The 23,594-nt window shown below is 44.7% G+C and overlaps 1 protein-coding gene across 1 annotated transcript; it reads right to left on the bottom strand.

Moving 5' to 3' along the window:
• Window positions 1-1,483: 1,483 nt before the first annotated feature.
• LOC125717650 (forkhead box protein K1-like) lies at window positions 1,484-19,537 on the bottom strand. Its single transcript, XM_048990804.1, has 9 exons — window positions 18,478-19,537; window positions 10,764-10,961; window positions 6,711-6,867; window positions 5,996-6,142; window positions 5,382-5,575; window positions 4,829-4,995; window positions 4,400-4,669; window positions 4,098-4,304; window positions 1,484-3,893 (listed from the first exon to the last, which is right to left on the bottom strand). The coding sequence occupies exons 1-9, from the start codon at window positions 18,822-18,824 to the stop codon at window positions 3,691-3,693; spliced, it is 1,890 nt and encodes a 629-aa protein (XP_048846761.1). The 5' UTR covers window positions 18,825-19,537; the 3' UTR covers window positions 1,484-3,690.
• Window positions 19,538-23,594: the final 4,057 nt, after the last annotated feature.

Here is a 23,594-nt window from a genome sequence, read left to right as displayed (position 1 = left end):
GACCTCAACCCACCCAATGCTCAACCTGAAGTTATGCCCTCGGTTGGAAGTGCTTAATATCAAATCACACCACCACTATTACGTTCGCAATGTGCATTTATTAAGAAGTTAAAACGTATGGGTTAGTGCTTTGGTTTAACTTTTCCTTGATATAAAGACATTGTCCTGTTCAGGCACTTCAGAAGTTGGGTTTTGTTTCATATCCACATGCTGACACAGAGTAAACTTCCTTTTAGATTCACAATAAAAACACAACTGTCGGTGGCACGGGGCCTGACAGCAACAGGAACAAGGAGAAAGGTTCCTCACTGTCGCCTTTATCAAACGCGAATCTTACCTCCTCCTGTGGGTTCACAGTGGCATATGCGAGGCTCACATTTCCTATGACTGTAAGCAAACTGGTGGGCAGACTTTGGGACGCATTAACGCTGTTTGCAAAATGAATCATAATGAAAATTTTAGGGGATTCTGCACAATTCAAAAACCACTGTGGAACCATCGAGCCTGTTTCAAGGTGCAAGATTGTGAACATTTATTAAAAGCTAGCGCTTAAAAACATATGGTGATGTAACTGGTGCACAGCTGCATTCCAGTTTTAAATATGTTGCATGTCTCAGACGTGAATTTTTAACATAAGAAATTTTGCATATTTTCCATTAGCTATTTATAGTAATATGGATATTTAATTACATTTCAGATTCAAGTTATACCTAAACAGTCCTAATACAGTCACACACTTTGATGAAACACTATGGATTCTTTTTTTTTTTTTTTATGTACGCTACAACCTTTTACTTACCTGATATACAAAGAAAAAAAAAACAGAATAATATATTAAGTTTCCAAAACTTCCCAATAATCCCAAACAAAATTACCACGATTCCAGGTTGGAATAATCCAGGAAAACAATACAAAAGCCATATTAAATAAAACTGAAACATTGATACAGAGGATGTCTCCAACTCATGTAGATACCGTTCGTAATCTTGTAGTTTAATATTACATGTAGGTTAGACGCCCACTCAGAATCAGGTGCTACTGTAAGGTTTTAAAGTGAAAAATATTAAAAAGCCTACTGGAGATTATATACTTTTTGCAGAATGAAATCCAGTGGATTTCACTACACAATGCTTCTGAGCACAGACACAAAGCGTTAAACAATGGGGTCTATGCAGAAAGAGCCTTAAATCAAATTTTAGTGACAGAACCTGGCCAAACAAAACAACAGTGAGCAACTATGAAGATGAATGTTCCTGCAGGAGTGAAGACCGAAATGACACAGGACAGGAAAGCACAGATCTGCACACAACAATCCCCTCCAACGGTATTTGACGTGGAATGATGTAGTTGCATTACAAGGACTGGCTGGTCGTCGGTTGCCTAAGTGGAATAACCAGCCCACCAGATCATTAAGTAGGCAGCCATTTTATGAAAACAAACAAATCACGAATAACATCTTTAAAAAAAATTAGCACAGCTATGGTTCTACTGAACAGCAATGAATTTAATGTAAAACAGACAAGAAAACTCCATGTGAAAACCTGACCAGTATTTAAAGGCTGCTAAGATGGAAAGACAGGCAGAGGCCAAAGAGGACCGGAGGCGAATGGAGCTGGAACCACGCCGAGAGCTGGGTGCAAACGTGCATTTTCACAGTCACTCTTATGCTTCTTTGCAGACACAAGTTCAATGGGCATACCCACGTTACTGATGCTTTATTTGTTATAAAAGCATCACAGTAGGTAGCGAACAGGTTCAGATCATTGTGTTCAGCTATAGAGCCCCCTGATGTCTACTTACTAAGGAAAGCTACCAAAATAAAAAGCATTACATCTATATACTCATTTTCCCCCAATCATCATTATTTCTATGACAGCACCAGTGTCACCGTGGAAACCATTCATTCAACATAACAGACTTGGAGCATAAACAAACAAACAAAAAGCACAGGGCGAGAGCCAGGGGACACCCTGAACGAGAAGCCAAGCCGATCAAACATGCGCAGACACGCAGAGACTGTGGGTAATTCAGAGACACAAATGCTGCCGACCAATTTTGGGTAGGACAAGCTACCACCACAGCTGCACGCTGAGCCGTCCTCCTTTTGAAATCATGACAATCAGAAATGAATCGGTCTGTGTGACCCCTGGAACCAGGAAAGAGTGCAGAGATGGAATTATGGAACATACAACACCGCTGATTGGCCAATTCTAGAGTAGGGCCGCCCAATCTGGTCCTTGGGGACCTACAAGACAATCCACGTTTTTGCTCTACCAGGAGCTGCGAAGCATCGAAAAGGTGGACCGTCTGTGGGCCCCATAGGACCGGGTTGGAAAACACTGTTCCAGAGCAAAGCATGTTTTCATCACTCGACACAAATGGACATGCTGTGTTTAGCGGTTTGTGTGGACAGGGAGCATTGTGAGGCAACATCCTAAAAATACTGCTGAGTAAACAGACATTCAGTTATATGAGAAGCTTGTTCATGAATTAAGAAGAAATTATACACTCGGAAATCTTAAAGGCACTCGAAACTCCTCAGAAGTTTTTCTAAATTAAATGAGTTTATGAATCCTGATTAGTCCCCCCCCCCCCCCCCATAAAATTAGAAAAATTGAGAACTTTCCCAAATTTCCTGTTCTGTCAGTACAGCGTCTGGTGCAGTTTTCAGACTTATACCAGTAAATTACATTCATACTTATCCAAAGCACGTATTGCATTTGAAACCTTTTCAGACATACATGTCTACATGCATATCACACACCGCTGTGATTATTTAAATGTGTCATTGGATTTGGGGCTATGATATGCAAGGCATGTTTAAAAAAAAAAACAAACCTTCACAAACTCCCCCTCCTCTGCGTAGGTGCCCTCACGCTGATGTGTGAAATCCTGCATTTAAGATTCTTATAAGCTTATTTTACAAACCATACCTCTTGCCTACCACTTAAAAAAAAATCCTGCCTTCGCCTGCATTTCAAAAACTAAACAAAGGCGTAACAGTGAATATGCCTTGCGTAGAAAGGGTAAAACCAAAAGACATTCATTCGGCGAACTCCAGGGCAGGACGAGCAAGAGTCACCAGACGGTGACAATTTAAAGCAGGTGGCTCTACGTTTGGTGATTGTTTCTAAAAGATCTGCGGCATGCAGACCTCCTAGGAGTCTCTCAAAGCCTAGTGGTCACTCTGGACATACTTTTCTGCTATTAAAATGTAACAAATCAAAGTCTGTTTCACACAGAATACCAGCTTGTGCATCTCGGTGGTCACAGAGGTCCTTGCATTGCTTTGGTGGCTCCGTCTCTATAATTAATGCTTTCATTTCAGAGTCTGAACGCAGTGTGGCTTTGGTCCCACCCTAGCCCCTACTCCAATGTTGTTTCAGAGAACTTGCAGGTAAAAATGCTTTTCTCTTGGTCCAAAGGGCTGCTTTTATTGCCAGATGAGAACAGCAGGGTGTGTGTGTGTGTTTTTAAGGCATGATGAGTCCACAACCTTCGGCTCAAACATCTTCCTATGAAACTATTAAACCTGCATCAGCACTGGTATCTTTAGCTAAGGAAGTTATGTTTGTATTAAGAGAGTCTTTCCCCACCCCTTAATGGTTTGACACCTCGGTGAATGGAACAGGGGGGGAGGGGGAGAGATTTAAAGGATCCTGAGTGTTGTCTCTCCTGTTATTTTTTTTTTTATTTGCTGGCATCCTGGTTCACCACAATGACCGGCTGAGGCACCGAAGCCATCTTATCATCTTCTGCTCTAGGCCTCTTGGCCTGGGGCTCGCCTGGCACTGTTTCCGGCTCTCTGGCTTCAACGCTGGGCGGCCTGTTCAAGGTGACCGGGGAGGAGGTGGAGGCCTGGGCAGCCAGGATCTGAAGTGGGTTGGTGACAGCTAACAGGCAGAGGGGGGAAAGGAACAGGATTAAGTTCAGGACAACTGAAAGCAGTAGCCTGACTACTGACAACTGATACTTTCTATATAAAAACAACAAGACTTTGTCAAAATTTTCAAAAATCACATTACCACCTGATTAACCAGCTCACTTTCCTGTGTGTGTGTTTGTGTGAGGGGCGGGAGGGGAGGGGGGGCAGGTACCGTAGATATTGCTGGTCACACTGGCAACAGGTAGCACGCGTTTGCCATTTTGGGTCACGGCTCGGACCGGCAGCTGGTGCTGACCCAAGGACACCGGCTGCATCGGGAAGGCGCTTTGCAGGCCACCACCAGCCTGGCTCCCCAGTGACTGAATGACACCGCTGCCTGCAGGGAGCGCTGTGTAGCCCCCTGGAGGCTTCTCATCCCCTACCGAGACAAGGGTCGAGACACAGCAGCACAGTGAGGCAAGGAAAACTCTTGATGCGGATGTTTCACCAACAACAAACAGTGAGTATACATACCTCTGCTCACTTCAGAGTGCTCTACTGCCCCCTGCTGGTCAGATGCCACAGGGGCACTTGCAAGGAGGTACCCATTGGACGAGCCGGCCGACGTGGTCACCACCCTGACCATGGTCACCGTGGGAGCCTGCTGCACCATGTGCATGGCATGGCCCACAGACTGCTGCGAGGCGACGAGTGAGGCGGGGACGTAGGCCAGGGGCTTGGCCACTATGGCCGAGGGCTGTGGCGGGACGGCCATGATGACCGGCTGGGCACTGATGGGAGAGCCTGTGCATGGAACATTTACCCAAAGGCATTTATCAAGCCCATGTAGCCAAGAAACATGTCGGCAGAGCACTGAGCTACACCAGACGGACTGAATACATGCATTATCCCCGTGGACGTCAAGAGCTGAGGACGCGGTTTCCCAGCATGCTGGGGGCTCACCTGGGGCGCTCTGCGAGTAGCGGTACTCAGGCACGGCGGCCAGCTTGGGACCGTGGTTGTGGTCTTGGGGGCTGGGGGAGCCCTCGCGGGACAGTGCCTCGGGGGTCTGCATGCCGCTCGGGTGGGGCGACAGCAGGCCGGAGTGGGTGGGGGAGGCAGGGGCACTCCTGGAAGGCAAAGGGCCGCCTGGTGAGGTTTACCCAGCTAGTCCAGCGGAGGGGAGGGGGGCAGCATTAATTACAGTCCTGGTCTTTCCAGACAGCAATTTTTACGTGCAGTTCAAGCTACTCGTTTCATTATTACAAATGAAATCAATTTGGGTCACTGCAGGAATCCCAAAACTACATGTGCGCTTGCAGGCTGCCCCACAAACACACTGTTAGATATGTTCGTAACTGCAAAGGACTTTGGGTAAGATGAGCTAGAGCTTCTGAATAAGAAGGGCAATTACTATGTGCCACCCAAACAACTTACAAACGGTGATGGGGCAAAAATAAAATATGAATGACAAGAGGTCTGAGGGGACCAGCTGGAACTAGGCGAGCGTTGGTACCTGGACGACAGGGGGCCAAAGGGGGTGCGGAAGCAGGACACGCCCCTCTGGCGGCGTTTGCGGAAGGCCTGCTCCACCAGCTTGGCCTCGGACGTGAGGTCGATCCTCCAGAAGGAGCCTTTGCCCGGCTCTTCCTGAGACCGCGGCACTTTGATGAAATAGCGGTTGAGGGACAGGTTGTGCCGAATGGAGTTCTGCCAGCGAGGGAAGGCAGCGGTTATGGAGCCGCACACTCAAGGGGACTTCTCAGGCTTCACGTAAACAGTCAGAAACATGGAGGGCAATTCTCAGCCTCTGTTTGTAACTGGGGGGGCAACTGGGAAACCTACGCCAGAAGTTTAAACAATGTAAACTTTTAAATTAACAGGCTCCTCTAAGAGAGAGGTCAGAATTCAGCTATCATGATCAAATATCTACATTTTGATGAGTCTGACAGCTCTATGGCTACTTGCACTTCTAGGGAAAAAAAAAACTTCATTATATTAAATATTCGGTTGTCTTGGCTATTGCCAATGACACAATGCTGTTCAATTTGTCAATCTGGTTTCTTAATCACTATACCACCTACTGGTCAAGAGTGAAACCACGCGTAACCATCCTGAAGGTGGGCCTACCTGCCAGCCCTTGTCGGCAGTCCTGTAGTAAGGGTAATGCTTGGTGATATGGGCGTAGATCCCGCTTAGTGTTAGCTGTCTGTCCTGAGCCGAGGAGATGGCCTGGACTATGAGCTGTGCGTACGAGTAGGGTGGCTTGGACTCATCCTGCAGCAGACACAAAGGCATGCTGAGACCCCGCCCAGCAACCCGAAATCCAGTGTTTTCCATACACCTGCATATATTAGTACATCTTTACATGCCTGTGCATTTTCCTACGTGGCGGACATTGTATATACTTCTGGTTCTTGTATGTGCTCTATACTCCTGCACTTTACTGTAAAATATTACTGCATCTTCTGTAAATAACAATATTCTTGCACTTCTGGTCAGATGCTAACTGCATTTCACTGGCATTGTACTTGTACAGCAGCATGACGACAATGAAATTAATCTAATCTTGAACCTGGTAGCTATGTACAGGGCTGATTTAATGCATCCTGTCTTCCAAAACTGCCCCCCCACCACCACCACCCAAAACCTGTATCACTGTTGCCAGTTAATGCAGGATACCCCAAGTGTTTATGAACAACCTACTACTGCGCCGTTTTCGCTTTTGTCTTGCTTCTCTTATACTGACTCTCATGTGCATATATGATGTCAGATGTCAGACTAAGCAGCTGATTTCTGTCCAGTGAGAGGAATCCCCACATGAAGGGAGGATGCAGCGGGTCACCTTGGGGCCATCGCCTTCGCACATGTCCGCCTGCTCCTCAGACACAGCCTTGGCAGCAAACTCTGCCGCCATCTGCAGGTCAGAGGCGATGTTCATCGCAGACCGGTACCCCGAGGACCCTGCCCCGCGAGGACTCGCAGGACAGGAATTGGGAACACTGGAAGGAGAAGATGTATTCCTTAACAGCTGGGAAACAAAACAACCGACTGGCCAGTAGATGGCGCCAGAACTGTGGTGTGTGTTTTATATGCGACACATTAACGGCAAGGACCCACTGCGGCTGGGCAACAGAATTATTTTCCATTCGGATAATCAATTTCTGGATTTTTCATCCCGTCGGCATAATTCTTCTAAAGATCTTTTCATAAATCTAACTAGGAATTCTCACAAGTCTCAAAACAAACTACATAAACTACATTAAAAATGTAAGAACTTCGGTGAGGTATTATGGATAAATGAACTCCGATTGGTTCACAGCGCTCCCACCTTAAAGCTCTTCAGGGTGTGGTGGGCAGCTCTGATATTTCACCCGCGTCCGCATCAGCCAGACGCCCGGTGCTGTGGGATGCCTGGGCTGAATATACCAAACAACATGTGGTCGTCAGAGCAGAGATGCCGGTGACGCCAGGCTTGGGTTTCACCCCGGGAGAAGAGCACGTTCCCCGCGGGCGCTGCCGCTAGCGGCTCCGGCGAGCGAGCTAAATAACGGCTGCTCTTACAAACAGCGACTACCTGCCAGAATCGGCATCTGTTAGATTCGCTGCTATTATGCGCGAGGCGAGCTCAGCCGTAATGGAGATCCAAGATATTAGCCTTATCTGTCACCATGTAAAAGAATACTACCTCAAACACTGATATTCCCACGGGGCAGCTACATAACAGCACAGCATATCCGTATAAACATACTGCACACACATTTACCCCATTTAACTCTGCAGAGATAAGGGTTGTGCCCTTTTGCCCCCACTGCTACCCATGTAATTAATACGCTGAGGACCGGGCCCTTTTGTAACAATGCCACCAGCAGACTCACAAAACACTAATGACACACAACAGGTTATTTGTTATTTTCTTTGGGTGTATATGTGTTTTGTAGGGTGTGTGTGTCATTTTTTACCTTGTCGGGACATTTTTAGGGTCCACTCACCTGCAGTTTTCTAAAAAATCTTTGACTACAATCAAAAAATTAAAAAAAGCCAAAAGTCTTGTATTTTATTTGGTTACTCATGGTTAAGGTTATGGCTGGGTGGGGGGTTATGGTGGTCATTGTTGGGATTCAGGTTATGCCAATAGAACAATGGAGAGTCCCCATAAACATGTGTGTGTGTGTCTATGCACGTGTGAACCAGTCACTGCTTACTAAAATCAATCTGGCTCTAAAACACAGCATGCATATAGCTCTGGATTTTTAACTAGAGATACTTAATGTACCAAATGACTAGGTTGTAGTGACTAGTCTGGACAGGACCCCCTCCCCCGGCATAAACGGCAGGCACAAGCCAAGCACTCACTGGCACGATTTAGCTGCCTGTTTCCGCCACGCTGGCGTCCTAAGTGGATCCACGTGAGCGACGAGCCCGGGCTGCCTAAAATAACGTAAGGTGGTCCTCTGCGCTGCACTCCGCTCCGCCGTGCGGCTTAAAGGTTGGCTGGAGTGAGCACGTGTACAAACAAAGGGGCAGGCGTGCGCGGTGCACTGGAGAGACCCTGTCCGAGCCTGTGAAGGCTCATTAGCTCCCAGACAACAAAAGCGCTGGTTAAATATGCAGCCAGGCAGTTTTCACGTTCTGCTCTTTATTTCCGTCCCTGGAGTTCATGTTTGCGCCTTGACATTACACAGCATGTCAAGGAGAAGCGCCCTGCTGTTTGGGGAGGATCTTTATGCAGGCCAGCACGTCACATGCCTTTCTTAAACCACAAATGGCAGATACAAGGCATCTGATTTCTGGGTGACCCCTCCAACAGGCCACTCAGAGGGACGGTCTGCAGTCACTGTCCGTCTCCCAGGTGAACGACGGAAAAACAGCAGGAATCTAAGAGGACAGTAGGGGAGGCAGCTAAGGACAGTGGCTTGATTGATAAGGGCCAGCAAGTGTGCTGCTAGCGTTCACTGAGGTCAGGGCTGGTGGGGGGGGGGGCGTGTCTCTGAGGGGTGGGGGAACTATAAACAACACACCCCAGCAGCCACTGTGAACCACAACTCCCTTTCCACCAATCAGAAGGGGATGACATGAAGGCACTCCATATATAGCAAGTGTATACAGAGAAACATGCACACACAGACACGTGCGCATGGTCACATGGGAGGCAAAGCAACAGAACAGCAACGAGGGCCAGATCTCGCTGAAAGGCAAGAGCGACTTCCCCACACAGAGAAAGCTCTATGAAAATGGCTGCAGATGCAAAGTGTGCTGGATAATGATGCCTGCAATTAACCCCTCTATTTACTACCCTGAATGTACCCCCCTCTTCAAAAGGCAGCCGTAAAGCAGAGGCAGGGGGATGGGCGAGACAACAGGCGATACGGCTGCAACCCGCCTCCCCCCAACACACACACCGGCCGGCCAATGGGGGCACCACTCCAGTGAATGGGCCATAGTTTTACCAGCACACACAGATCTCCAGTTCTGCTGCCGCATGACGGTGATACGCATCACAACAGCCAATAAAAACACATCAGGCCAAAGGAAAAACCATTTTCCTAAGTGGAGCAGACAACAAATTTCCAGAGCCAGTCTGGAGGACAACACTAGCGGCACTTTTCCACTGGCATGCAGGAACCAAGCCATATCCGACCTGTACTGCGGACAGACACTAGTTACAGCTCAGTTCCAGCTCACTTCGGTTTTGGGGTTGGCTTGGCAAAGGGATTGCCAGGTCTGGAGAGCGACACTGACGTAAAACCAAAGGGGTGTTTATTTACTGTTCATGCAGCATACCTCATGATTTACTATGTACTAATTTCCACTAGCACATCTGAGAAAGACCGTGATGCATTAGCATCCAACGCTGGTGGAATTATTAACATTATGTTGCGTACATTTGTATTACAAATCCATTCTACTCAGCTGTTCTAAACACTTTTCCCAAGTAGGAGGTTGGAAATTTTCAAGTTCCGAAGTTATCAGCAATGCATCAATGTACCACAATGTGCGATGCTACTGATCACAATTAATACATAGAAAATACCCTTTCCTGCAGACAGCCCATGCATATCGACAAAGATCACTGATTATTTCAACCAATCACGCAACCAGCTGATGACGCATACAGTTCAGTTTAGTGTCACTGCTTCAGTGTGAGTAGAGGCTGGGCACGGCTTGCATACTTTACAATGGAAAACCACGTCTTCACGGTACAGCTCAGTTCTTGGTGGCAGTAGAAAAGCGCCAGAGGTCTTTGTATCAGAATAACCCTCCAAGATGAACCAGAGGTGAGCTCTCTGTTGCATCTTCTCAGTGGGATTTTCAGAAATAATTAACTACTTGACTTGTCCACTTCTCAGACCAAGTTTTATTAAGGCTCAAATAGATCAGTAATTTGAACTGTCTTTACCACCTTGGATTTCAAGCCAAACAGAATTATGAGCCTGCTAACGTTATGCATGTCAGGCTCCTCTGACACAGCTTCCGGACAGAGGTGACGACTTCCTTACCCCGCGAGATAAGACTGAACTTCTCAAAACGACATCAGCTCCAGATCTGTACCAATATTGGCAGAATCGTAAAACAGGCACAAATTACACAAAAGCTGCTAGCAGCACTTTGACGACAATTGGGTTGGGAGGAGCAGATATCCGAAAGCCTATACCATTAATTTGCCTCATTGCTAAATTGAGGAGTGCATCCCAAAGTAATTTAAGTCAATTCCAGCCACAAAAGTCAGCCATTGCTTTCAGCAAGCCAACTTAACACTTAATTCGTTAACAGTTTTCTCTCAGGGGTGAATTTGCTTGCGTGCGGAAGTTAAGTCAGTTTGGTGCTAGCGGGTCACTCATGATTACGGTTGTTTTCCCCGCAGTGGTGAAGGGCTCGTTCCAGCCAGAACTCCCACCTGATTGTTCCTGTCGGAGAGGGCAGGGGGCTCATCATGCTCCTGAAATCAGCGTCGGGAATGTTGATTTTCAGAGGCGAGATCTGGGGGTAGAGTGGCCTTACAGGGGACAGCGCCTCCTCCTCCTTGCAGGCCTCTTTGTGGTACAGCGCCGTGAACTGAATCTTGATCGACGTGCTGGGGAAGCGAAATGTACACCTGGGAGAGACAGGGCAGGATAAAGGGGAACCGTTTAAACGCACTGGGAGGCATTTTGATGGGGACATCTATACATTACAGAAGCCTGGCTACAAGCGTGACGTTTGATTTCGCTGAGGAATTTCCACCAAAAATGCTACATATACCACTGCATGGTAGAGCTGGACAATTAATCAAATTTTAATTTCAATTATGATATTGGCTTCCAATGATTATCAAAGCAAAATAACACAGAAAATGATGCTCCCATTTTGTCTTGTGTTATAAATCCAGTGGACTCCATTACAGCCACTTTGATTGCGTTTCTCGATTATATTTAAAGCTTAAGAAAATCCAATGTTAAAAAGGTTTTTAAAACTTAAAAAAAATGCATGCTTCCAAAGCCAAGGAGTAATTGTGTTAAATATTCGCGATCTCAATATTAACCAAAATAATCATGATTATGATTTTTGCTATAGTCGAGCAGCCCTACTGCATGTCATAATACAAAGAGATGTATATGCCAAATTTACACAGATAACCGACTTTTTGGCATCACAATACGCATCTCAATAATATTTTAGGCACATTAGTAATCTGCCTACCAAATTAGCGGGTAAGTAAACACTCATAGTACGGAAAAGCTGGTGTCCGGACACGTTTCACCCCTCATCTAAAGTCCTAGTGATTACAGAATACTCCATTACTTCGTGATGAGATCACATCATCCCTTCTTGCACATTTCTGCGCACTTTGTTTAGCGAGATTTTCCACTAAATACTACTTCCACCTCTCAAAACTTTGATTTTACAAAAATCGTTGTGCTACTAGCTGTTATTAAAAACGCAAAATACTTCCAGATGGTCAGCCTCTTATCTGATGGTCTTATGCTCCTCCTACTGCAAAGGGCATGATGTCACAGCAGGTGGAGGTCACTGTGCTCACGCCCACCGGGTGGCAAAAAAACTGAGCGGCCACATTAGTGTTCAGCGTGAATCCTGCAAAAATACATCTAACATAGAAAAGAGCTGTCGTGCAATTAATTGTACAAACTGATTTAACAGAGAGATCCACATCCGATACTTATTTAGTTTTCAGCAGTCACACAAGGCCGATGCCTGATCTATCTGATTGGGTATGGATCAGTGCAGATACTGATCCCAAACACTGGACTGGCACATCTCTAACAATTAATGTTTGGATTGATGGAAAAGGAGCCAAGATGGAGGCAGGCCTGGGTGGAGCGCCCACTCCTCCATTGCTGTCAAAGCTAGACCCCCCCCCCCCCCCCCCCACACACACACACACACACACACACACACACACACACACACACACACACACACACAAGTCCCAGCTGTCTTTCAGCTTCTGATTGACTGAACACACCTGATCCAGGTAATCAGCAGTGTGTAGGGCAGGGATAGCTGGAAAACAAGCAGGGCAGTGGGTCCCGAGGACTGAGTTTGAGAACCCCTGCATTACACTAACAAACGCTACTGTTGAATTTACATGGAAAGACAACTGCTGCACTAAACCAATTATATTGCTAATATTATTTATCTGTTCCCATGGTGTCTTCGGCAACAAGTTATGCAGTTGGTAATTAGGGCTGTTCAATTACGGCAAAAATCATAATCAAGATTATTTTGTTCAATACTGGGATCACAATAATTTAACATGAAATATCATGCGCTATATTAACTTTTAAAAAAGACACTTGCAGACACTGTCCTACCACTTTTAATAGTGCATTTCCTTGAATTCTAAATATTATTCAACCAAGAAAAAAATAACTGACTGGAAAGGGGCACTCTGGATAAATACGACGAAAACTGAGCATCACTGTGAAACAAAATGGAACACAGCAATCGTTTTATCTTGATTAATAATTGCTGGGAGCCAAATTTGTAACGGAAATTAAAATGTGATCCTACTGTGAATGCTGATGAGATTTGTCGTTCACAGAGGAATAAACGAGATGCCCCAGGGGGGATGGGATTGAGATCAATACTTGGCACTAAGGGAATGCATAAATTCATGCAATACATTGTTTTACAACATTTTAACAAGAACCGCAATACTGTAACGGTTTATAATCTTTACAGTCAATGCTACTCTGCACACTCTTCTAGATCCGGGCTGGCGACCCCCCAGGAAGACACACAGTCCTGTCCCACCCTCCGGAAATGGCCATCCATCTGCCGCAGCCAGGTGTTGCCTGGGCGTCCCCTTGGCCTGGTCCAGCTTCTCAGGTCCTCAACAATGAGGATCCTGCGAGCCGGATCACACTCAGGGAAACGTGTCACATGGCCGTAGTGCCGTAACTGACTCTACCTCACAATATAGGTAATGTGCCTCATTTGGGACTCCTCTAGGAACCACTCATTGGACACAAAGTCAAACCAATGGTACCCAAGGATTCTCCGAAGAGACACAGTACTGAAGGAGTCCAGTCTTCATCTCAGGTCACTGAATAGCGTCCATGTCTCGCAGCCATACAGCAAGACAGGGAGCACCAGGACTCCAAGACTTAGACCTTCATCCTCTTGCAAAGATATCAGGAGCCCCCCGCACCCCTTTCCAGCGACCTCATGACCCCCCCGCTCTCCCAATCTGTCTGCTGACTTCATAGGAAGAGTCACCAGAGACATGAATGTTGCTGCTGATGTAGGTAAATCTCTCGACAAGGTCGACATTCTCCCCGCAGACAGACACACTGCTGATGGCTGCACCTAAGTTATTATAGGCCTGAATCTTGGTTTTAATCCAGGACACTCGCAATCCCAAACACGCAGAATCCTCGCTCAGTCTCTCAAGAGGCCCGATCAGAGCCTTCATTGACTCCACAAAAATCACAGTGTTGTCCGCAATCAAGATCAGTAAAACTTTCTTCACCAACAGATGCCCTACAACCACTGGACCCCATGACCCTGCCCAACACCCAGTCCATGCAACTGAGTCAAACGCTTCATGAAAATCGACAAAGGCTGCAAAGAACCTCTACCGATATTCACGCTTGCACTCAATGAGAACCCTCAGTGCCAGGATGCGGCCGATGGTAGACTTGTCAGGCGTAAAACCAGACTGCTCCAGCCGCTGACAGGCAAGCAAATGATCACGGATCCCGTTAAGGATGACCCTAGCAAGGACCCTACCCAGCACTGGGAGCAGTGTCATCCCCCTGTACATTCCACAATCCAGGGGATCACCCTTCCCTTTCCAGATAGGGACTACAAGTTTGATTTTCCAGTCAACTTGGAAGATGCCTGTCTCCCAAATGGAAGCAATGATTGCCTGCAGTGCCAGAAGGACAGCCTTACCACCAGCCTGGAGAAGTTCACCCCGAATACCACGGATCCCTGCGGCCTTCCCTCCCCCCAACTGATTCAGCACCCATGCAATCGCAGTGAGACTGGGTGGTTCACAACTGATTAGAGAGTCAACCTCAAGAACTGCGGACCCAGAGATGTCCAGTGTCTTAGCTGGAGGGTCAGGTTTAAACAACTGTTCAAAGTAGCCGGCCCAGCAAGTCACAACTGCAGTGTCATCCGTAAGGGTTGTTCCATCACCCACCCTGACTGCAAGTTGAATCTGAGGAACACATTCAGACGTACGTAATGCTTCTATTTCTCTGTATGCAGGACGTGGGTCACTAGACCACAGATGATGTGTCACCTGCTCACAGATTCGTTTAACAAATGCCTCCTAATCTGCCCTCAGAGCCCTTACAGCCATCCTCCTCAGTTGCTGGTACAGACTGGAGTTGCCACCAAGTCGTGCGCTGTGACTCTTCTCGATAATATCCTGCATGCTTTGATTAGATAAAGATATTTTTTGTAGGTACGCAAGTCTGGACTGCAACATTGGCTGTTTAGCGGTTTTAAGTCAAAAGGTTTCATTTTCCTGGGTTAACCACACGTTTCAGCCCACGATGGGCAAAATCAGAACAAGGAGAGCTCTCTCTCTCAATTTCTATCACACACTCTCTCTCTCTCTCTCTCACCTGAAGTCCACCCTGAAAATCGCACAAAAAGCTGAACGCGTGTGACAAGAAGACGCACCATTTGTTTGGACTCGGCTGGCATGTGGACCCAGGCGGAAAAGCCCAGCTTTAGGAGCGGAAGTGGAGACAGGTGCACAAGGCTAACACCACACTAGAGCTCAAGGTCTCACAGCAACAACAAACTGCACACTAAATCTATCCCCATGGTCAGGTGACCACAACCCACAATCTGGAAATATCCATCCGCATGGCTTGAATGAAGTGAAGTCTATATAAACCTCGGCTACAGGAAGACATAGGAGCTAAAATGGGATCCTTTAACACCATTCAACAAATACAAGCCCAGCTTCCAAACGACTGCACTTTAAGCATTGCTAATCACAGACCTGCTCCCATTCTTGCTTAGGTTGTGCAGCCAAACTGGTTAAATCTAGATCTACGGGAACGCACTCGCTGTACTCTGCGCCAGCCGACTAACCAGCCCTGTGAAATACCGCAGCCATAAATACTGGAAGATCTGGACGAAGTCCAGCCTTGGCTGTCAGAGTCCACAAGCTCACGTGGTTCCCCTGACCCACCTCTCCTGTAATCAGCCACATGGGGTCCATGCTGCCCATTTGACCCAAAATAAACACTCGCTGGTGTCCCGAAGCCTCCTCTATCTCCACCACTGACATCTCCTCACTTTTTAAATCAAAAACACTGCAAGCTGGAGAAAAAAAGAAGAAGAAAAAAAGGCATCGGAAAATGATGACCTTTAACTCCTGTACCCCAGATGCCTTTCCCCTCAACCAGTCCTTCCAAAAGCCACCCTGCAGAGGTTTGCACGAGGCCCTCGCACGCGGCCCGTACAGAGGATCACGCTGGCCTTGCACCATCGGGGGAGACGGCTTTCTGTTTGGGTTTCGTATTTGCTTGCCGCACAAAATATCCCAACTGAAAGAAGCCAGGACCTTCCTTCAAAGGTCCCAGAACTAACTTTCAAGAAGACCCCACAAAAACCCTAACAATGCCCGCTAATAAAGTACACTATATTTTAATACTTATATACTCTTGCCGTTTGCAATTCTACTTAAATTGTGAGTTTATTCCCGTGGCTGCATGGACAATACAGACCAGACTACCTTCAGTCCATATTTAACTCCTGAACATCTCCCACCTAATTACTGTATCAAGAAAAGGGAAAAAAAGAATTGTAAAATTCTAGAAATATTATAAATTGAGACCATACACCTCCAAAATCAGATCAAACAGTTTGTGGCACAAAAAAAATACAGGGTTTCGTAATTAAAACTTCATTACACTAAGGATGTTTATCATAAGAGTGGGGAAAAGATCTATTGCTTGCAAATAGATCAGGGCTGTAACGGTGCAAGTATTCATTGTGTGCCATTGGGTTTGGAATGCACAGTGACACAAATTAATACATTTATTTCCATGGATAGAACCTAAATTCACAAGCAGATGTTCAACCCAAAAAATATTACGCTAATTGTGGCTGTAGGTTACAGCTAATGCTGGTTAGTCTGCGAGCTAGAAGATCCTCCCACATTACTAAAATCAGTAGATTGGGAACATTGTGGTTTCCAAAAAATGACACCAGCACTGGGGAGACAGTAGTTAAGACCAAGATTGTTTGTTGGCTGTTATACCAAACTCAGACATGGCATTTAACGAACTTTTGCCAGGAAATACAGACCAGGCTAAAAACAAAATTACTAAGGCTATATTGGGTATTTATCGTGACGGATATAGGACTATAGACTGTAGCAGAGAACACAGGATCTAAACGAGATATAGTTCATTATGATTGTAACGATGCAGTCTTATTTTTTTATTTCTATTTAACATTTATTTTTACAATGTGCAGATCGGCTTAGGTTTTGTTATACAGACACATTGACAGACCCATTGCCTTAAGTTTGGATTACAACGGTTCCCAATCGGGTTTGCAGTTCTAATAATAAACTATTTAACGAGAAATTCTGTTTTCCCTGCTGTACCGGAACTGCACCGAGTCCTGAACTCAAAAGTGTGGCTTTTACCGAACTGTGAATTTTATGTAGCATTACACCCGTAAGACAGATTATGCCCAAGTTATTTGCTTTACCAGATTTTCACCTTTACCATACACTTCAGTTCTCACCTGTGTAAAACCGGTAAGGTACATGGGATCTGAAGTGAAGTAAAACATTGGTAAACATGCAGACACACCAGCTTCCATAACCCTGTCCCCTTAATGTACACAGAAAAATGATAAAAGCAGATAGCTTAGGGGCTGAGGAACTGACCTTCAGACTGTGCTAAAAATCACCCAGGGACACCCCCCAATTCAACACGTGGAGCGGGGAGATGAAATGTGCATTTTAAGTCCTTTTGTGCAGGTAAATGTGAAATAGTTCATTTTTTCCATCCATTTTGCAAGCAAAAAAGACCGCAGTACATTCAGATTTACCTACAGGTTCATCACTCAAAACTCAAATATAAAAAAAAAAAACTCAACCCTGTGGCACATGAGAATCAAACAATGTTAGTATAATATAAAAGCAAAACAAGAATAATCTTTGGCAGAATTACTATTTCGGACAGGGATATCATTTAGGAAATTATTTTCATTGCTCACTGTCTTCACATGCAAAGATTGAAAACATAATAAAAGTAAATATTTTAAATAATATTTACATCTGTTAAGAACTACAGACTGAACAGGCAGTGAGATCCTAAGGTAACTTGACAGGATTAGCCAACACATTGGGATTGAAACCGGTTTAAATGGTTTCGTTTTCAGTGTCACACTGAATAAATGGGAAACCAGTTCATTCACCTAGACAGACACTGAAACTAATGCAGTTCACATTTGGCATCTTTATATTAGCTCAGTTTTACAGCTACAGACACGCAGCTCAGCAATAGAACAATATTTCACACACATTTGTTTGGAGAATTATTTTTTTTAAATCTGTATATTTTTCTTGTTTAATTTGACGTTATATTAAAATACTTTAAACGTGACAAATACATGCCATTCGACATTCGTCAAGTGTTTTGAAGCGCCTGTGAAAGTATAGTTGTTTATTAGAGTATGATTAAATCATACGTTTGCTTGCACTGATCACAGCTGGATTCCCGTTTCAAACAGTAGTTTTATGTTTTTATGTAGGGCTGGTCTGCAGATCGAGTTCGGATTAGAAGTAATATTTGTGATTGTTATTTCTACCAGCTGCCACAGCTCCCGTCCATTGACTTCTCGTTATATTATCTGCAAGCTCCAAGGGCAGGCCGGTTACAGCAGATCTACCGCTTTCCAGGAAGCGAAATGCTGCACCGCGATCCCCTCGGGTCGGTGCGTGATGTACGAAACACAGACTGCACTGTTACCGCAGAAATCACCTTAAGCTGGCGATATATTAACGTTTTTATGTGGATATTGGTAATTGGGGCGGCTGAATACCACTGTAAACGGGGCATTTTCTTCTTTTTTTAACTTTATGGAAGTCCCCCAGCCCCGCCGACCCCCGGTCTCAGACTCACTCCCTGGGCAGCTGCAGGGGAGGCGCCCCCCTCCGCTGGAAGACGCCGTCCACGAAAACGCCGTTCTTGCCCAGGCAGCGCAGGTAGAACTGGGGCTCCTCGAAGGTGATCTGGAAATGCCGCCTGGAGATGAAGCTCGAGTGGCCCATGCTGACGTCTACGGAGCCGTGCGACGAGTTGCGGCCCACGGTGATCACTTTGTGGCGCATGGCAAACTCCAGGTCCCTGCCCTCCAGGCGCGCCAAGGCCGGCGGCATGATCGCAGCCGAGACCGGCATGGGGCTGCGGGGGGCGGACTTCAGGGCCAGCAGAGCCCGAGCTCCAGTATTCTCCTCGAAATCGGCCATCTTCTACTCCGAAAATACACCGGGAACTGCAGCCGTCTCGGTGGGAACAGCTAGCCGCCGCATGGGCCGGGCTGCCGCAAACACGCGTGCCGGAGCGCCCGGAGCCGGCGCTTACTGCTGGGACGTTACAGTATCTGGCGCCCGGCTCAGAGGGTCACGGAGCCCTGCATTGTGTTTAGGGGGATCCCTCCAAAAGCGTAACTGTTTTTCTTTATTATTAATACTTTTAATTAGCTGCGACAGTGGTAGAAATATAAAAAGGAAATTGTCTAATAAAACCGATTGGTCTTTTTTTAAGGTATCCGATGGCACCTGTTCGAGATCAATAACTTAAGATAGATCAAGGCTGGTTTGTTTGTATTGCCCTGCAACTTCAGGCGATGCTCACTTGCTGAATATCCTGATGCATGTGCTTTTACAACAAGATTCCCGACGGCTAGAGATCGTGATGTCAAGAACAGGTTTTCGCCAAGACACATTTAAATATCCGGCTAAACGAATTACCAAGAAGGGATACAGCAAGGAGTTAACAGTCAAGCAGTTCCCGGAACTGGGCGACACGTGCTTTACATGTGGCACTGGCCTAATGACAAAATAAAGGGAAATGTAGCTGTGATTTTGTTTCCCACACGCCGACGCTTTTTACTTGTCCCGAGACTTCCGTTTCGCCACCAAAGTCCAAAATCCGTAGAGCGACGACGTTTTCGTGAGATTTCACGACGACGTCATAGCGTCTGTAGCCAGTCCACAGATTCAGTGTTTATAAACACGAAAAGTACAAGCGACATAAAAAACCTGGCGGGTGGATTTCGAGCAGGAACCGGGAGGAGTAGCGTTCGTTGCTGTCCGCTAGATGGCGGTGTACACTGAGGCACTCCAGAATCATCTCACCCCAAGTTCTTTAGATGAGGTCAGCGGTATAGGAACCGGGGAGAACGTATATCCTCCTATACTTCATTTGGATTATTCCCCACAATAAAGAAATATTTGAATTAGAATTATCAAATTCCATCCCACCAATATTAAACTCTCTCCTTTTCCGTTGTGTTCACCTATCCATCTACAAAATGCCCACTACTCATGCAGCCAATCCCAGTCAGCACAGGTGCACCAAGGGCAAGATGCCAGTTCATCACAAACAGGGATGGGCAGTATTTCTGATGCATGTGTTTAAAACGCATATTTTGAGTACAAACGTATGTTGTAATTTTGTATAAGGATTACTTCATAAAAATTATGTAATTTGTATAAAATACTTTGATGCTCGGTTTTGTTTTGTATTTTGAAAGTACATGAAATACTTTCCTCAAGGCGTGGGGTGGGGGGAGTGGCAACATTCTTATGTACGCAACGTTCTTAACTTTCAATATACTGTGCTGCAATTCTCTTAAAAATAACTCTGAAGTGCAGTTTTGTTTCTCAAAATGGTACAGGATACTAAAAGTATTTTAACAACATTTTTTTTCATGAAGTAATTGATTCATCACATTTACAAGTACATGTATGTTTGACATTTTCTACAAGCATGCGTATTACTGTGGTAGAAAAATCAATGATAATGCAAATACAATTGTAATTTCAATCAGTAATTGCCAAAAAAATCATAATGACACTGTTGATTTACAGTAATTACAATGATTATAATAATTAATTGCAGCTTTAGAATGGTTATTATACTAAATATGTAATGCAATAATGCAAGCTTGCTGAAGTAATGGGTTTTCCACTTTTAAAATTAGAAGCATTTTATGAGGAACTAACATGTGACAGCTGAATCTGCAAAAAGACCGGATAAAGGTACAGACCTGATCCAAGAAGTTAAAACTTTTACAGATATCAATATTAGACATTTCTGTGCTGACGTCACATGTCAAGGATAAGTAGAAAGGAGCACAAGGGAATATAGGGGAAGTATGATGAAGAAAGTAACTGAAACAGCTTGTTGAGACAAGGTAGTGAAACCATGAGAACAATCAGCTTCTACAGGCTGACCCTGCCTTTAACTAACAAAGGCTGAAGCAACTGGTGTCTACAGACATCTGACCCCTCCTTGAACTGTCTGTACACTGGAGCTTGTTTTTAATATAAAAGACGTGTGTATTTGTTGTTCGGAGAGCAGATCACGAGACGTATGAAATATTGGTATCTGTCCCCCCAAAGCTTTGCAGCAGTAAAGTTTGTCAAACTCTTAAACAAATCGAAGTCTTGTAAATTTCTACCACATCACTACTACTGGTCGTACGTACGTATTAACAGTACTACTGATCTTCTGTGCACCACAGTAAAATCTTGGTTTCGTGTTTTAACAAGCTAAACATAGTAGACATACTTTGTAGTGGGTTAATTTTGCTAAATATTAATGGATTTTTTTTTTCTAATTTAAATTGACAAATTAACATAGGCCATTTCTTAGAATTTTCCCATAATGTATAAAAAAAACTCTTATACCATCTGAAAGGCAAGATCCCAAGCTATTTCCCAACAAAATTTGGTCTTCATCATTTTCAAGAAAATACAGTTTGAAATCCGTGTCAAGTCAAGTCAAGACACATCTCTGAATCTTCCAGCCAATTACAAGTCTCACTTCCATAAATCTTATTTTACAGCAATAAGAAAGATGTTGTATAAACTCAGATTTACAGTCATACTAAATAATGTGCCAAATTCCATATAATGAGCAAACACTGCACCTTAATTGCAACATAGACAAGTAGAACAGCTTATTATAACTATGGTACTTACAGCCATAAACTAGAGCAAGGCGAACCCACATTTCTGCATGAAAGTAGGTGAGTTTAAGCAGGTTTTTTTTCTTTTTTTAAGATGACAGTGATTAAGTTGCATTTCCTGAATAAAATAGAACAAAATGAAATTAACGTCTGCAGTTTTCCACACAGCGACAGATTTCCTCCACCAGCGCTATTCCTTCCATGACCTGAACTGTGTACGGTCGACAAACATTACAACACGAAAGTTCCATATTCAAAATACGCCAATCAGCCATAACAGGTCATGAGAGGCCATTTCTCAAAATTTTCTCATAATACGCAAAAAAGGTGAATAACGTTGATTATTTTGTCATGTTCGCACCTGTCAAGGGTGCCATTGCATATCAGGCAAGTGAATGGTCGGTTCTTGAAGTTGATGTGTTGGAAGCAGGAAAAATGGACAAGCATAAGGATCTGAGTGACTTTTGACAAGGACCTAATTGTGATACCTAGACAACTGGGCCAGAGCATCTCCAAACTAACAGGTCTTGTGGAGTGTTCCTGGCTTGCAGTGGACAGCACCAAAAATGGCCTAAGGAAGGCCAACCGGTTAATGTCCAAGACTCACCGATGTGCGTGAGGAACGAAGGGTAGCTTGTCTGGTCCAAACCCACAGGAGAGCTACTGTAACACAAAAGGTTAATGCTGGCTATCATAGAAAGGTGTCAGAACACACAGTGCATTGCAGCTACGAGCGTATTGGGCTGCAGACTGGTCAGGTTTGATGAGTCCTGTTTTACATTATATCATGTGGACGGCTGGGTGCATGTGTGTCAGTCACCTGGGGAAGAGATGGTGCCAGGATGCACTATGGGAAGGCGGCAAGCTAGCAGAGGCAGTGTGGTCCTGCTATTCATGTAAATGTTACTTTGACACGTACCACCTACCTAAACGCAGTTGCAGACCAAGTACTCCCCTTCATTCAGTCAGTTCTGCTTGATTATAATTTATTGTAAAATTAATTATGGGAGAATTTGATCATATAACTTTTTTGGAGAGGTGGGGTGTAAGGTCGGCTTGAAATAATATTTTACGTAGATTGGTGTTTTCATTTGGGGAAGTTTATTGCTAGAGACCTCCCTCCCATTTTGGCAAAATTTATTCTTGGGGAATTTGATCGTTTCACTTAACTCTAGTCCAGTCCAGTCTACTCAATGATGGCACATGAAAGAACAGACACAGGTCTACTGAACCTAATTGGTTTAAGACAAATTACAGGAAATGCCCTTGGTTTGCCAGATAAATGATTTTACTGTGCAACCAGACTCCAGGATTTGCTCTCAACCGGATATTTGTGTCTGCATGTCCCAATATTTCTGATTAACCACATTTAACCGTTCGAAACATGAATTCAGCCAACAGGCAAGATAACGTTTGTCATTATTCTTTCCGTTTGTGGAACAGGCATTGGTATACTCTAAGAAAATACTTTGATTTGCAAATACTGTTCTTGTTGTTATAGCTAATCCCACATATATACTGTAAATAAGTACTGTAAATATTTTTTTTTGTTCTTTTTTTATAGTGCAAAAGGAACATTTGTGCCTGTATGTCTCAGTACAGACAGATGTCAGTGTAGTCATGCGATTAAGTTATGGGAAAATGTGAGGCCTAGAGTTTGCACCCATCCTGTACATTGCATGATAACCCCGTAATATAGGATGCAAGTACAGTGCTCCTGTACCTCAACTAACTGAGCTTTATGCTAACAATGCCAGGGACCACACATACACTGTAGCACCTCCCTCTATTGTAAGTTTTTCCAGAATAAAACTGTTATATGTAGATTGTGTGCAGCAAAAAAAAAGGTGAGCAGCATCTCTAGGGCTCCGTCGATACAAATATATATATATAAGCGTTACTATTATGCCACGGAAAATGCTGGACATAGTGCAAATGAGAAATAAGTAGAATATAAATTTTCTGCCATATAAAAAAATGTATTATATAAATTACATTTCAATACATGGACATTAAGACATATAAAAAGAAATACAGGAAT

Source organism: Brienomyrus brachyistius, chromosome 22, assembly GCF_023856365.1.
Source record: "Brienomyrus brachyistius isolate T26 chromosome 22, BBRACH_0.4, whole genome shotgun sequence".
In the NCBI taxonomy this organism is placed as follows: Eukaryota; Metazoa; Chordata; class Actinopteri; order Osteoglossiformes; family Mormyridae; genus Brienomyrus; species Brienomyrus brachyistius.
This window is presented reverse-complemented; position numbering and strand designations above follow the sequence as displayed.